Source organism: Thecamonas trahens, assembly GCF_000142905.1.
Source record: "Thecamonas trahens ATCC 50062 unplaced genomic scaffold supercont1.37, whole genome shotgun sequence".
In the NCBI taxonomy this organism is placed as follows: Eukaryota; order Apusomonadida; family Apusomonadidae; genus Thecamonas; species Thecamonas trahens.
In genome coordinates, this window is record NW_013657643.1 from 93,304 (window position 1) to 108,524 (window position 15,221).

Genomic DNA, 15,221 nt, shown 5'->3' on the forward strand with positions numbered 1-15,221 from the left:
GTGTCGACAGCGAGGCGGGCATCAGCCTCACGCCGCGCAATGCGTTTGAACAATAGGCCGCAGAGCTGACTCGACGTGCTCGCGGAGAGGAACGACCTGTTCGCGGAGTGACGTCGGTGCGGCGACAGGCGCCATTTCATCATTGCCCAGGAGCCGCGCGATTTCAGCCTGCGCCTCGGCCAGCTCAGCCTTCAGGGCTTCATGCTCGGTCTTTCCAGCGACCGCGAATGCAACCTCCTCTGCTGCAGTGGCGTCCATACCAGCCTCAACAGCTGCAGCCGCCACCGTGCTCGTGTTCGCACTCTCCATCGCACAAGCGCGAGTCGTAATGACCGCAGCCTGTGCCGGCGTTGCGCCGCGCGCCTCGACAGCACGCGATGTCTCGATCGCGGCCACCAGGCCAGGCACAGCAGACTCTTCCACGCCAGCAGCTGTGACGGCTGCGGCAATCTCCGCCTTCGACGGTTGGTCCGCGGACAGAGTGGCCAGCGCGTCTGCCACAGCAGCGGCACTCGAGTCATCAAGACCCGTGTCGACAGAGAGGCGGGCATCGGCCTCACGCCGCGCAATGCGCTTGTCTTCGAGAGGCCGCAGAGTTGTCTCGACGTGCTCGCGGAGAGCAACGACCTGATCGCGGAGTGACGTCGGTGCGGCGACAGGCGCCATTTCATCATTGCCCAGGAGCCGCGCGATCTCAGCCTGTGCCTCGGCCAGCTCAGCCTTCAGGGCGTCAAGCTCGGCCTTGCCCACAACAGCAAACGCCAACTCCTCTGCTGCGGCAGCATCCATACCAGTTTCAACAGCTGCAGCCGCCACCATTGCTGTGTCCACACCCTCCATCGCACGGATTTGCGCCGCAATGAGCGCAGCCTGTACTGGCGTCGCTCCACGCGAGCTCGCACCCCGTACAGCCACCACATCAGCCGCCAGCGCCTCTACGCCGGACGCGTCCATACCAGCCGCGACAGCTGCTTCAGCCACATTGGCTACATTCGGCACACCCTCGAGCGACGCTACTGCAACCGCAAACATCGCCCCCTCATCGGGCGACATGCCGTGCTCCACAGCAAAACCCTTGTCGGCTTCCATCAGCTCGGCACGACGCAGGCGTTGTGGCTCGAGCTGCTCAGTCACAATTTGCTCGACCGTGGCAAGCTGCTCACCAAACGGCGCTGCTTCAGCCACATCTGTCCCAACAACGCGCGCCATCATCGCTCGAGCTGCCTCCAGCTCGGTCTTTCCAGCGACCGCAAATGCAACCTCCTCTGCTGCAGTGGCGTCCATACCAGCCTCAACAGCTGCAGCCGCCACCGTGCTCGTGTTCGCACTCTCCATCGCACGGGTTTGCGCCGCAATGAGCGCAGCCTGTGCCGGCGTTGCTCCACGTGCCTCGGCAGCACGCGATGTCTCGATCGCAGCCACGAGACCAGGCACAGCAGACTCTTCCACGCCAGCAGCTGTGACGGCTGCGGCAATCTCCGCCTTCGACGGTTGGTCCGCGGACAGAGTGGCCAGCGCGTCTGCCACAGCAGCGGCACTCGAGTCATCAAGGCCTGCGTCGCCAGCGAGGCGGGCATCGGCCTCACGCCGCGCAACGCGCTTCTCCTCAAGAGGCCGCAGAGTTGACTCGACGTGCTCGCGGAGTGCAACGACCTGTTCGCGGAGTGATGTTGGCGCGGCGCTGGAAGCCATGTCATCATTGCCCAGGAGCCGCGCGATCTCAGCCTGTGCCTCGGCCAGCTCAGCCTTCAGGGCGTCAAGCTCAGTCTTGCCCACAACAGCAAACGCCACCTCCTCTGCTGCAGTGGCGTCGACACCAACCTCAACAGCTGCAGCCGCCACCATGGCTGTGTCTGCGGCACCAATTGCATGGCTCCGCGCCGCGATGACCGCAGCCTGTGCCGGGGTCGCTCCGCGCGCCTCGGCAGCACGCGATGTCTCGATAGCAGCCACAAGACCAAGCACAGCAGACTCTTCCACGCCAGCAGCTGTGACGGCTGCGGCAATCTCCGCGTTCGATGGCTTGTCCGCGGACAGAGTGGCCAGGGCGTCTGCCACAGCAGCGGCACTCGAGTCATCGAGACCCGTGTCGACAGCGAGGCGGGCATCAGCCTCACGCCGCGCAATGCGCTTCTCCTCAAGAGGCCGCAGAGCTGACTCGACGTGCTCGCGGAGTGCAACGACCTGTTCGCGGAGTGACGTCGGTGCGGCGACAGGCGCCATTTCATCATTGCCCAGGAGCCGCGCGATTTCAGCCTGCGCCTCGGCCAGCTCAGCCTTCAGGGCTTCATGCTCGGTCTTTCCAGCGACCGCGAATGCAACCTCCTCTGCTGCAGTGGCGTCCATACCAGCCTCGACAGCTGCAGCCGCCATCGTGGTCGTGTTCGCACTCTCCATCGCACGGGTTTGCGCCGCAATGAGCGCAGCCTGTGCCGGCGTTGCTCCACGTGCCTCGGCAGCACGCGATGTCTCGATCGCAGCCACCAGGCCAGGCACAGCAGACTCTTCCACGCCAGCACATGTGACGGCTGCGGCAATCTCCGCCTTCGACGGTTGGTCCGCGGACAGAGTGGCCAGCGCGTCTGCCACAGCAGCGGCACTCGAGTCATCAAGGCCTGCGTCGCCAGCGAGGCGGCCATCAGCCTCACGCCGCGCAATGCGCTTCTCTTCGAGAGGCCGCAGAGTTGACTCGACGTGCTCGCGGAGAGCAACGATCTGTTCGCGGAGTGACGTCGGTGCGGCGACAGACGCCATTTCATCATTGCCCAGGAGCCGCGCGATCTCAGCCTGCGCCTCGGCCAGCTCAGCCTTCAGGGCTTCAAGCTCAGTCTTGCCCACAACAGCAAAAGCCACCTCCTCTGCTGCGGCAGCATCCATACCAGCCTCGACAGCTGCAGCCGCCACCATTGCTGTGTCCACACTCTCCATCACACCAGCACGAGTCGCAATGACCGCAGCCTGTGCCGGTGTTGCTCCACGCGCCTCGGCAGCACGCGATGTCCCAATCGCAGCCACGAGACCAGGCACAGCAGACTCTTCCACGCCAGCGGCCGTAACGGCTGCGGCAATCTCCGCGTTCGATGGCTTGTCCGCGGACAGAGTGGCCAGGGCGTCTGCCACAGCAGCGGCACTCGAGTCATCCAGACCCGTGTCGACAGAGAGGCGGGCATCAGCCTCACGCCGCGCAATGCGCTTGTCTTCGAGAGGCCGCAGAGTTGTCTCGACGTGCTCGCGGAGAGCAACGACCTGATCGCGCAGTGATGTCGGTGCGGCAACAAACGCCATATCATCATTGCCCAGGAGCTGTGCAATCTCAGCCTGTGCCTCGGCCAGCTCAGCCTTCAGGGCTCCATGCTCGGCCTTGCCCACAACAGCAAATGCAACCTCCTCTGCTACCGTGGCGTCCATACCAGTCTCGACAGCTGCAGCCGCCATCGTGGTCGTGTTCGCACTCTCCATCGCACGGGTTTGCGCCGCAATGAGCGCAGCCTGTGCCGGCGTTGCTCCACGTGCCTCGGCAGCACGCGATGTCTCGATCGCAGCCACGAGACCAGGCACAGCAGACTCTTCCACGCCAGCAGCTGTGACGGCTGCGGCAATCTCCGCGTTCGATGGCTTGTCCGCGGACAGAGTGGCCAGGGCGTCTGCCACAGCAGCGGCACTCGAGTCATCCAGACCCGTGTCGACAGCGAGGCGGGCATCAGCCTCACGCCGCGCAATGCGCTTCTCTTCGAGAGGCCGCAGAGTTGTCCCTACATACTCGCGGAGTGCAACGACCTGCTCGCGGAGAGATGTCGGTGTAGTTCCAGCCGACATCGACGCAGGCAGCAGCCGCGCGATCTCAGCCTGCGCCTCGGCCAGCTCAGCCTTCAGGGCGTCAAGCTCGGCCTTGCCCACAACAGCAAATGCCACCTCCTCTGCTGCAGTGGCGTCAATACCAGCCTCGATAGCTGCAGTCGCCACCGTGGTCGTGTCCGCACCCTCCATCGCACGGATTTGCGCCGCAATGAGCGCAGCCTGTACTGGCGTCGCTCCACGCGAGCTCGCACCCCGTACAGCCACCACATCAGCCGCCAGCGCCTCTACGCCGGACGCGTCCATACCAGCCGCGACAGCTGCTTCAGCCACATTGGCTACATTCGGCACACCCTCGAGCGACGCTACTGCAACCGCAAACATCGCCCCCTCATCGGGCGACATGCCGTGCTCCACAGCAAAACCCTTGTCGGCTTCCATCAGCTCGGCACGACGCAGGCGTTGTGGCTCGAGCTGCTCAGTCACAATTTGCTCGACCGTGGCAAGCTGCTCACCAAACGGCGCTGCTTCGGCCACGTCTGTCCCAATAACGCGCGCCATCATCGTTCGAGCTGCCTCCAGCTCGGTCTTTCCAGCGACCGCAAATGCAACCTCCTCTGCTGCAGTGGCGTCCATACCAGCCTCAACAGCTGCAGCCGCCACCGTGCTCGTGTTCGCACTCTCCATCGCACAAGCGCGAGTCGTAATGACCGCAGCCTGTGCCGGTGTTGCTCCACGCGCCTCGGCAGCACGCGATGTCCCAATCGCAGCCACCAGGCCAGGCACAGCAGGCTCTTCCACGCCAGCAGCTGTGACGGCTGCGGCAATCTCCGCCTTCGACGGTTGGTCCGCGGACAGAGTGGCCAGCGCGTCTGCCACAGCAGCGGCACTCGAGTCATCGAGACCCGTGTCGACAGCGAGGCGGCAATCAGCCTCACGCCGAGCAATGCGCTTCTCTTCGAGAGGCCGCAGAGTTGTCCCTACATACTCGCGGAGTGCAACGACCTGCTCACGGAGTGACATCGGTGTAGTGCCAGCCAACATCGACGCAGGCAGCAGCCGCGCGATCTCAGCCTGCGCCTCGGCCAGCTCAGCCTTCAGGGCTCCATGCTCGGCCTTGCCCACAACAGCAAATGCAACCTCCTCTGCTACCGTGGCGTCCATACCAGTCTCGACAGCTGCAGCCGCCATTGTGGTCGTGTTCGCACTCTCCATCGCACGGGTTTGCGCCGCAATGAGCGCAGCCTGTGCCGGCGTTGCTCCACGTGCCTCGGCAGCACGCGATGTCTCGATCGCAGCCACCAGGCCAGGCACAGCAGACTCTTCCACGCCAGCAGCTGTGACGGCTGCGGCAATCTCCGCCTTCGACGGTTGGTCCGCGGACAGAGTGGCCAGCGCGTCTGCCACAGCAGCGGCACTCAAGTCATCAAGGCCTGCGTCGCCAGCGAGGCGGCAATCAGCCTCACGCCGCGCAATGCGCTTCTCTTCGAGAGGCCGCAGAGTTGTCCCTACGTGCTCGCAGAGTGCAACGACCTGCGCACGGAGTGACATCGGTGTAGTGCCAGCCAACATCGACGCAGGCAGCAGCCGCGCGATCTCAGCCTGCGCCTCGGCCAGCTCAGCCTTCAGGGCGTCAAGCTCAGTCTTGCCCATAACAGCAAACGCCACGTCCTCTGCTGCAGAGGCGTCGACACCAACCTCGACGGCCAGGTCCACAACTTCCGCCACGCTCGCACCCTGCAAAGCACGAGTCCGTGTCACCACGATTGCCGCCTGGGCCGGCGTCGCTCCCCATGAGCTTCCTCGCTGCACCGCGGCCACATCAGCAGCAAGTGGGGCAGCCATATCGTCCGCGATTCCAGCGGCGATTGCGGCCGCAGCCACGTTGGCTACATTCAGTCTACCCTTCATCGCGACAACCGCAGCTGCAAACTCTGAACCCTTTGTCGGGGACATGCCGTGCTCGATGGCGAGAGCCCTGTCGGCCTCAAGCCACTCAGTGTGGCGGGCATCCGCCGGCTGGAGTATGTCGCTTACAGCCTTGGCTGCGACTTGCAGCTGCTCGTCAAACGTTGCCGTCTCGGGCATATCCTCTAGTGACGCCAGTCGTGCAATGAGGGCACGCGCCCTCTCCTGCTGGCTCAGCGCAGCGACGACACTTTGTTCACCAGCGAGTGACGCAAGTACATCTGCGAGTCCCTCCATTCGGTCCGTGACGCTGCTGCTTTGAGCCACTTCGCCTGCCAGAAGCAACTCTAGTCGCTCGAAACGCGACCGTAGTGTCTCGCACTCCGCCTGCAGCTTCGCGAGCTCGTCTCGTCCTGCAACTGCAAGGCCCAGCTCTGCCGCCGCCGAGGGATCTAGCCCACCTTCGACGCCTGCCGCTGCGGCGCTCGCCACGCTCAGCTCGCCTGCATGCAGCTTGCCTGCAAAACCACAGCGTCAGCAGCACACATACCAAAGCCCATCGCGTCACGTGCTGCCATTACCGTCCGCGCAAACTCGGCTGCGTGCTCCGCCGTCAATCCGTGCTCCTCCGCGACGCTGACCGTCCCGGCGAGCGTGAGCTCGTCTCCGAGCGCAAACACCTCCGCAGCGACAGCAGATCCAGTCTCCACCCAAGTCCGCACTCGAGTGCCACGTACTCATACATCTCTTGAGAGCCTGCGTGTCGATCTGCAAAGTCCTCCAGTGCGGCCAGCGCCTCGGCAGCTGTCGCGCTTGCCGCAAGGCTCGGTACTATCCTCTGGACAACATACTGGATGGCCTTGTCGCCGGCAAGAGCCGTAATGCATGCGTGTGCATCGTCGGTGCTGACGCCAGACTTTCGACAAGCCGCCTCTGCACTAATCTCTCTCGTGGCCACCGACACCGCCGCGTCGAGCTCGAGTCCGTGCGCAAGGCCGACTCGCGTCGCCACCACACCACGAGCCACATCAGCCGCTACAGCGCTGCTCACGCCAGGCAACATGGTAACTTCCGTCAGCCTGGCAGAGCCAGGCTCGCTCTCGGCCAGTCGCGTCGCCAGCTCACGCGCATGCTTACTCTCCATCGCAAGTTCTTCCGCAGGCCGCTGCCATGCCTGCTGCGGCGCAAGCTCGAGTGACACACTCCGCACCAGCCGGACTGCATCGTTGCTGTCTAGGCCAGAAGCACGTGCTGCTTGTGAGATCTCATCCAGAGACACTGAATTGTCTGCGACTAGGCACCCCAGCCGCGCTGCCACTGCTTCGTCACCAATGCCGCAGGCTTTGGCAACACGTGCAGCGCGGACTGCGCCCATCACGCTGGCCACACTGGCATCGTCCACGCCACGCCGGGCTAGCTCGGCCTTCACATCGTCGTCGCTAAGGCTGCCTGCAAGTGCAGCAGCCACAAGCCCACGGGCGTCGACATTGGCCCAGTCGGCCACAATCGCCCCGCCGCTCGCGTGTGCGTTCTCGGCGTCCATCGTCAGCTGTGTACCGTTGCGCGCAACAATGGCCGACGCCACGCTCGCCACCACAGCATTCGGCACCCCGGCCTCGGTACACAGCTCTGCCACCGCAGAGTACGAGCCGGACGCGCCAGCCTCATGGACTCGAGTAGCCGCTGCAATAGCAACCTCGAGCTCCACGCCGCGGGCCACCGCCTGCTCCGCCATCACCAGAGCCTCAACATCGCTGAGTCTGTTGGCTAGCACTCGGCGATCACCCTCGCTCACGGAGCTAATCTGGTGCACGGCGTCGTGCGGGACTACCCGCGCCAACTCGGCTTTGGCACCAGCAAGCTCGTCTCGCAGCTGGGCCAGCTCGGCCTCGTACCGCGCACTTTCTGCGAGAACGGCTACTTGTCGGAGGGATCCACCGTGCTCAAGCGCAAACGCACACGCCGCCTGCGGACCGTCATCGCCATCAGTCACCAGTGCCGCCCACTCTGCCGCAGCATTCACCCCAAGCCCACAGAGGCAGGCCTGGCGCGCCAGGCGCACCTGGCGCGCAACAGCACCCGTCGCGACCTTGTCAAGACCGGCCGCCACGCAGGAGGCAGCAAGTGCCGCGACGTTTCGCTCATCGAAGCGCCCTGAAGAAGTCACAGCCGCAGCCAGCTCGTTTGCCGCCTCACTCGACAAACCGAGGCGGGTAGCAACAGCGGCCACAACTCCGAGTCCAGCGGTAGAGGCTGCGGCTGTGGCCAACCGCCGTGCATCCGCCTCATCCAAGCCAGCGGCAGTTGCTGCTTCCAAAACCGAGTGCGCCTTCCCCTCCTGGTGCGCCACGCTCGCAATCTCAAACGCGGCACTCGGGTCGAGTCCAACCGTCATCGCCTCGTGCGCCACGCTCACATCGCATGCAAGTCTTGCCGCCGCCGCATCACCCACACCTAGCGTCCTCGCTACGCGCGCAATCTCGCATGTCTCGGCCACTCCATCCCAGTTGGCGACGGCAAGTCCAAATTGCTCCGCGGCGTCTGTGCCAGTGCCAGCATCGACCGCGAGGCCTGTCACAACTTCGGCAAACTGGTCTGCATTAAAGCTCCGCCGCGCGTCGAGAACTACCCGAGCCAACTCGGCTGCTCCGGTGTCGTTGCCCACCCCAGCATGCCTTGCAGCGAGAATTATGTCTTCGCGCGTCCTCGCTCCATCGCTCGCGACCGCAAACTGTGCCGCAGACATAGGCTGCAGCCCACACTCGCTTGCTCGTCTCGCCACCTTGGCTGCCAGCAACCCGCGGCTGCCAACACCGCTCACGGCGGCAGCTTCGCCGAGCGACCCAATTGCGCTACCTGCCGTCGCCGCAAACGCCTGAGCGTTCTCGCGCTCATAGCCAAGCCCAGTCATGGTAACTTGGTCTGCGCGCCGCCACTCGTCAGACGTCCACCGCTCCACAAGGCTGCGTGCAAGACCAGAGCCGTTGCCGGCTGCATCGTGCATCCGTGCCTCGGCAGCCTCTGCAATCGAGCTTGCTGTTGAGCCACAATCCGCGAGCACCTCAAGCGCAAACCCAATCGCATCTCGCGGGGCCATCCCGTGCGCCACCGCCATGTGCGCGGCCACAAGTCCGCGTCCAGCGCGCTCGGCCTCTCCCAGGTCGTGCACGGCAGATTCAACAACGCTTGCGCGGGGCACTCCAGGGAGCACGCTGCTGCTGAGCATAGCCGCAGCCCCGTCGGCGGCCGCCCTATCACTCGCACCAAGCGCACGAAGTAGAGCACTGTCCATCTCGAGTATCGCTGCGCGGGCTTCGACGAGCTCGCGCGCAGCTGCAACCTCGACTGCACCAGCCTCAACTGCTGCTCGGCCGGCCACTGCGAAAGCCAGTTCGCGCGCCGGCTCTGGTGCCATGCTCAGCGACTCGGCCACGTCGGCAGCTGCACCAAGCTCAGCCTGCGACGCAAGTGCACCAGCCTGGACGCGGAGCGCAAACTGTGCACCGTCCATGGGTGCCATGCCGCGCACAAACGCATGCTCGGCAGCAACAATGCCGTCGGCCACGCTGATGACTGCATCCTCGGGCAAGCAGCAGTCCTTGCAGGCTGTGCGCACCTCGGCCGCAACTTCGTCGACAGAAAATGAGAACCGGTTTGCCACCACAGACTCGGCAAGCACCACCGCTGTCTCGCGTGGGACCCCGTGCCCGATGGCAATGATCTGCAACGCGCGCGCCCGCATCTTGTTCTCCCGCCCGGTAGCACACATGGCGACACGGGCCGGCCCGACTTCGGCGCGCAGCGTCTCGAGCTCAGTTTGCGCATTAGCCAACGACGTTTTGGCCATTGTCTCACTCTCGCGCATGAGCTGGCCCAACACCGCTGCCGCCGACTGCGCATCCAGCGCTTCCACATTGGCTGCCGGAAGCCCAAACGAGTCGACAAGAAGTGGAAGAAGCTCCTTGTGGGTTGCGGCCAGCCCGGCCGCTGCGTCCATCTTGGCTTGACTCGCTTCGACCTTGGCAAGTGTCGCCACCTCGGCCTGCTCGTGCAACTCATCCTCGAGTTCTGCCACAGAGGCCTCCAGTGCTGCCACTCGCGCCGTTGTTGCCGCTAGAGTCTCCACCAGTACCTCGGCAACTTGCGCCTGTACGCCAGGTGACGCTCCCGTCACAGTACCGGACTCGGTCCCGTGCAGCAGGCTCGACATGGCATCCACAGCTTCGACAAGCGCAGAAGCGTGGTCTCCGCTCGGCTCGTGGCGTGTCTGCGTCGACGTCGAGATCACAACCGGGATAGCTCGCCCCAGCCGTGCCGTCAGCCGCGCTACTTGCTCTCGCTCAGCAGTCACCACGCTGACAGCTTGGTCAAGCCCGCGCGCAAGACTCGCCACCTTGGCCTCCATAAACTCGATGTAGGGACCGGGTTGGAGCGCTGACAGTCCGGCATCAAGGGCGTCGGCGCGGGCGGCCATGAACGCCTCGACCGCTGCAGGCGTGGCAAGGCTTGCACCGAGCACGTTGTCCATGCCTGTGCTCTCCCAACCAGGCGTCTGGGTACCGCGTGTCGCGCTCTCGCCTTGCCCTGCCAGCCGCGGCTGCGGACTCTCGACAACGCTTGCAGCCCCGGCAGCCGCTCGCCGCGGGGTGATCGTTGCTGACCGCATTGCCGGAGGCGGCGACATGCCCAACGCTGGAATGTCTGGCAGTGCCGGTGCGCTCGATCGCGACGTGCTCGACGATCGCGACCGGGCCGAGACGTTGCTGAGGAGCGAGACCGAGTTTGACTGCGGACGTGCGCTGCCCCTGCTTTTGCGGAACATCGGGTTGCCCACCAGATACAGAGTGCAGAGCGCTCGGCAGGCGGCGAGCATCGTCGGCAGCTCGGTGAAAAGATTGTACGAGAGGTTGCATTCGATGAGCTCCAGCAGGTTGCAGCACGATGCAGGTAGCTCCCGCAGCTGGTTGTTTGCCACGTTGAGTCCACGGAGCGAGACTAGCGAGCCAATCGTCTCTGGCAGCGACGTCAGCGCGTTGCCCCGGAGATAGAGCCATTGCAGCGAGGAAAGGTGGCCGATGTGCGCCGGAACAGACGTCAGTGCGTTGTGCGAGACGTTGAGCTTGACAAGCGAGGCGAGGAGGCCAATCTGTGGCGGAAGGTCGGTGAGCTCGTTCCGGGACAGGTTGAGCTCCTCCAGATGCACGAACGCCGGAAGGAGTCCGCCGGGAAGGCTGTGGAGTCCGGATGCACGGAGGTCGAGCTTGTACCGCTTGCGCGCAAATGCAGTCTCGAGCGCCTCCACGATGACAGCCGCCTCGGCATCGTCGGCGGGCAGGCCGGTTGACTCCAAGACTTGCGCAAACCGCCCGCGCGCTTGCACTAGGTCGTGGATGGTCTTGGGCTGGCGCAGCACCCACTGCCGATGCTGGAGCGACCACTCGTAGTCGCCTTCTAGCCGCGTGGTGGTGCGAATGGCCCGGACAGCCTCGTCCTCTGCCAGGGCATGGTCCTCGCCCTCACGGGCGTGGTGGACCGCCAGCACCGATGCCACGCTCGTCGTCGATGAGATCGAGAGCGACCGCGGTCGCCCGACTTGCAGCGACACCGCACGAAGCCGCATGTGCTTGGCTCCGATGCCTCCTGCCAATTTGGCTGCCATCGTCTGAGACCGCGTGCCACGCGGCTTTTTCATAGCCCTCGCCACCAAGGCATTGACTCCGGTCAGCGGCGTGGCCGATGCCCTACCTGGTGAATCCGAGATCGATGCTGTCCGACCACGCCGATGCGACTCTCGCGCACCCTTTTCCGGCTGTGCATCCGCACGCCACCATCATAGGGACCTTCGTCTTCGCCATCGTCGATGTCCTCCGTGATCCGCAGCGGGGTGATCGGGCCCGAAGCGGCACTCGAGCCCGCGTCCGAGTCGGACATCGAACACGAGTCAGATTCTGAGTCCAGGCTTGTGTTCGCGCTTGAGGACGTAGCCGAGCCTGGAACTGGCGCCAGAGCACGAGTCACCGTCCTGGCCAGCGTCTCGACCCGGCGGCGGCGGGCGGCGGCGACGCCTGCCGCGGCGGCACGAACCTCGGAGCGAACCGCAGCTGCGGCAGCCGAGGCCCGGACAAACTTCGATTCTGCAAGCGTCAGCTCGGCAGCCGCTTCGCCCATGCTACTCTGCATTCCAGCGCTGGCAGCAGCAGCGACTCTGGCCTCTGCTGCCTTGCACACCGCCAGGGCGGTGTCCTCGGCAGCTTCGACCTGAGCGAGCGGACGAACAGCCGCCGTCAGGGCGTCAGCTGCCTGGCGGACAGCGCCCTGTGGAGCAGTTACGGCCGCCAGCGCCGCACCTGTTGCAGCCAAGCCTGCAGCATTGTCCATGAGCGCGTCCGCCGCTTCCGCCAGAGCTGGCACAGCGGCTACAGCGGCAGCAGGCAGGTCGGCGGCGGCCTGTTGCAACGCAGCGGTGTAGGCGGCGAGGGCGGCCGCGAGCTTGTGGGCGAGGGTCTCAGCAGCCTCATACGCCTCAACAGGTAACTCTCCTGGCACATGTTCTCCTCGTAGTGGGGATACTGTGTCCGACGGTCTTCCCGACATCTGGCCCTCTTCGCCAAGTGCGGTATGCGAACCTTGCCATGCCCGCATGCTCCGCCATGCGGCACTCGAGTCGGTTCGCCAGTTTCACCTGGCGAAGCCTCTGCAGATCGACCAGGCCCCAGAGCCCAAGTGGCAACATCCAGTGTGGCGGACTTTGCTCATCATCGCAGCTTGATGGCGACAACGGTTGGTCACGTCGGACTTTTGGCTGGTTGTTGCGGACAGAGACTGAAGCTTGCAGGCGCAGGGCGATGCGGTGGGCGAGCAGGGGCAGGTTTCGCTTTAGATGCCGCTGCCCGTCTGCCCACTACGAACTGTTAGAAGCGCACGCACAACCGATACAGCCCCGCGTATGCTCACTACCCTAATAGGCTCCTCGTTCAACTATCTCCTGTCGCATGAGCACCTTTCTCCCCCTCGATTGGTTCCACACCTCCACGTCTCCGTCCCCGTCGCTGTCCCCTCAGCCCTTTTCTCCAACCTCCTCCCTTCAATCACCATCATCACCACCATCGCCACCACCATGGTATCCCACCACTATCCACCACTGTCACCATCAAAACAACCACTGCCACCGCGTCTGCCACCGCCTTTACCATCACGATCACCATCGCCGCCACCATCATCCTTCCTTTACCTCCGAACCCTCCCCCCTCCCCTCTTCCTCACCCAAAACACGCGCCAACCCATGCCGGGCGCCTTTCACCGCCCACCACCCCGCTCCCCGCACACACACACGCACGCACACACATACGCACAGGAGACCGCCATGAGTGCTGCCGAGGGAGAGTTTGAGGGACTGCATTTGCAAGTCGAGGACCCCGGTGTGGTGTGGGAAAAGGTGGAGATGCTGGGCGAGGGCGCGTATGGGTATGTGTTCAAGGCCCGCCACCGCAAGACGGCCGAGGTGGCGGCCATCAAGGTCATCCCGCTGACCGATGGAGGGGTGGGCCTGGCAGCCATCAAGAAGGAGGTGGCTATTCTCTCGGCCTGCGATCACTCGAACATTGTCAAGTTCTTTGGCTCGTATCTCAAGGACAACGAGCTGTGGATCGCTATGGAGTACTGCGGCGGCGGCTCGGTCCAGGACATCTACGCTGCGCTCCGCGCCCCGTTTCGCGAGGACCAGATCGCACTCATTCTGCGCGAGGTCCTGCTTGGTCTCGACTATTTGCACTCGCTCAAGAAGATCCACCGCGACATCAAGGGCGGTAACGTGCTGCTCACCGAGCACGGTCAGGTCAAGCTCGCCGACTTTGGCGTCTCTGCCCAGCTCAACAACACCTTTTCAAAGCGCGTCACCTTTATCGGCACTCCGTACTGGATGGCGCCCGAGGTCATCTACGAGGAGGAGACCTATGACGGCCGCGCAGACATCTGGTCTCTGGGCATCACAGCCATCGAGATGGCCGAGCTCGCTCCGCCGCACGCCAACGTCCACCCGATGCGCGCCCTGTTTATGATCCCGACCGGCCCGCCGCCGCGCTTCCGCCAGCCTGCCCGCTGGTCCGCTGCCTTTCGCGACTTTGTCAAGCGCTGCCTGACCAAGAACCCGGAGCACCGCCCCACCGCTGCAGAGTGCCTACAGCACCCGTTTGTGACCAACACCCGCCACCGCGCCATCCTCCTCGAGCCGATAGAGCGCGCCAAGCGCATTCGTGCCCTTCTCGCTGCCAACATTCCGCTAGACTCGCCCGAAATGCGAGCAGCACTTGCCGAGCCATCGCCGGGCCTCCTTCCGGCACTCGCCCCAACACCGGCGCCGCGCTCGCCTCCGCGCTCGCCTCCGCGCTCGCCTCCGCGCTCGCCTCCGCGCTCGCCTCTGCGCTCGCCTCTGCGCTCGCCGCACCACCCAGCTCGCGACCACGCGGCAAAGGCGTCGCCAGTCTCGTCCTATGAGCCGTCGTTTTCGACCGCCGACTCACTCTCGGACGAGCTTCTCCACGACTCGGCCTCGGACACCCTGCACTCACACGACTCGTCGGACACCGAGCTCTTTCGCGACTCGCTGCGAGAGGTGGTCAAGACTGCGCGTCAGCTCGAGTCAGAGGCCGCGGCGCGTGGTCCAGTGAGCGATGCCCTGGCGGTCAAGTACCAAGAAGCGGCCGGCGCTGTCAGTGCACTACAGGCGTCGAGCCAGGCGCAGGAGGCCAAGATGCAGACAACACTCTCGGAGCTGGCCGGCCTCAAGGCGCTGTACCTGGAGACGTTGACCAAGCACCGCTCTGCTGCGGCCGACAACGCCCGCCTCGCAGCCAAGCTTGCCGCTACCGAATCGGCCCTCGCCGCCGCTGAAGCCCGCAACCTCGAGCTCCACCAGGCCCTCGCCGCGCCCACCACCCCGCCGCAGTCCAAGCCGTCGCACACCGCCCTCCTCGCCCGCAACAACGAGCTCACTGCCGAGCTCAACAACCTGCGGACCGAGCTCATGCTCGCCAACCTCGAGGTGCAAAAGCTGCGCATCCGCATCGGTCTCAACTCCGCCACCGCCGCCGCATCCCCTGCCTCGCCTTAATCATCTGCCATCCTCGCACGTTGCGTTTACCCGGCCGCCTCCCTCCTACTTGGAGCCGGCCTTGAGCATCGACTCGAAGCTCGCTCTGTCCGAGCCGTCGATCATCATCCCGCACTTGATGCATCGCCCCTGCACCGCGCAGCAATCGGTGCAGAACGGTGAGGTCTGCATGGCGCCCTGGTTGATGGTCACGCCTGCCATGCATCCATCGCCCTCGCACACGGCCGGCTTCGGAGGCGCAGCGCCTGGCAGGTACTCGCGCGGCTCGTCGCGGCAACGCTGGCAAATGCTCTCACTCATGGTAACAGCCTGTTTGTCTGCTGTCTTGGTAGGGGAGGGAGGGGCTTCTGTGGCGACAAGCCGTGTGGTGAGCGGTGTGGTGATTGGTGCGGGTGGGGGGGGGGGGGGG

The 15,221-nt window shown here is 64.7% G+C and overlaps 3 protein-coding genes across 3 annotated transcripts in view; 1 reads left to right on the top strand and 2 right to left on the bottom strand.

Moving 5' to 3' along the window:
* AMSG_12099 (uncharacterized protein) overlaps positions 1-12,297 on the bottom strand; it is a gene marked incomplete at both ends in the record, with an annotated part of 18,104 nt that extends 5,807 nt beyond the window's left edge. Inside the window, 5 exons of the mRNA XM_013900446.1 lie at positions 76-5,888; positions 6,165-6,221; positions 6,254-6,407; positions 6,437-11,469; positions 11,544-12,297. Of these exons, the coding sequence (XP_013755900.1) occupies positions 76-5,888; positions 6,165-6,221; positions 6,254-6,407; positions 6,437-11,469; positions 11,544-12,297 (11,811 nt within the window). The remainder of the gene's footprint in view (positions 1-75; positions 5,889-6,164; positions 6,222-6,253; positions 6,408-6,436; positions 11,470-11,543) is intronic.
* Positions 12,298-13,066: 769 nt separating this feature from the next.
* On the top strand, positions 13,067-14,812 carry AMSG_07746 (STE/STE20 protein kinase; the record flags this gene model as incomplete). The annotated part of the gene is made up of 1 exon (XM_013900359.1): positions 13,067-14,812. One exon carries the CDS (start codon positions 13,067-13,069, stop codon positions 14,810-14,812), a length of 1,746 nt encoding a protein of 581 aa, XP_013755813.1.
* A 45-nt stretch (positions 14,813-14,857) lies between these two features.
* AMSG_07747 (uncharacterized protein) lies at positions 14,858-15,112 on the bottom strand (the record flags this gene model as incomplete). The annotated part of the gene is made up of 2 exons (XM_013900360.1): positions 14,858-14,891; positions 14,928-15,112. 2 exons carry the CDS (start codon positions 15,110-15,112, stop codon positions 14,858-14,860), a joined length of 219 nt encoding a protein of 72 aa, XP_013755814.1.
* Between the last annotated feature and the right edge of the window lie 109 nt (positions 15,113-15,221).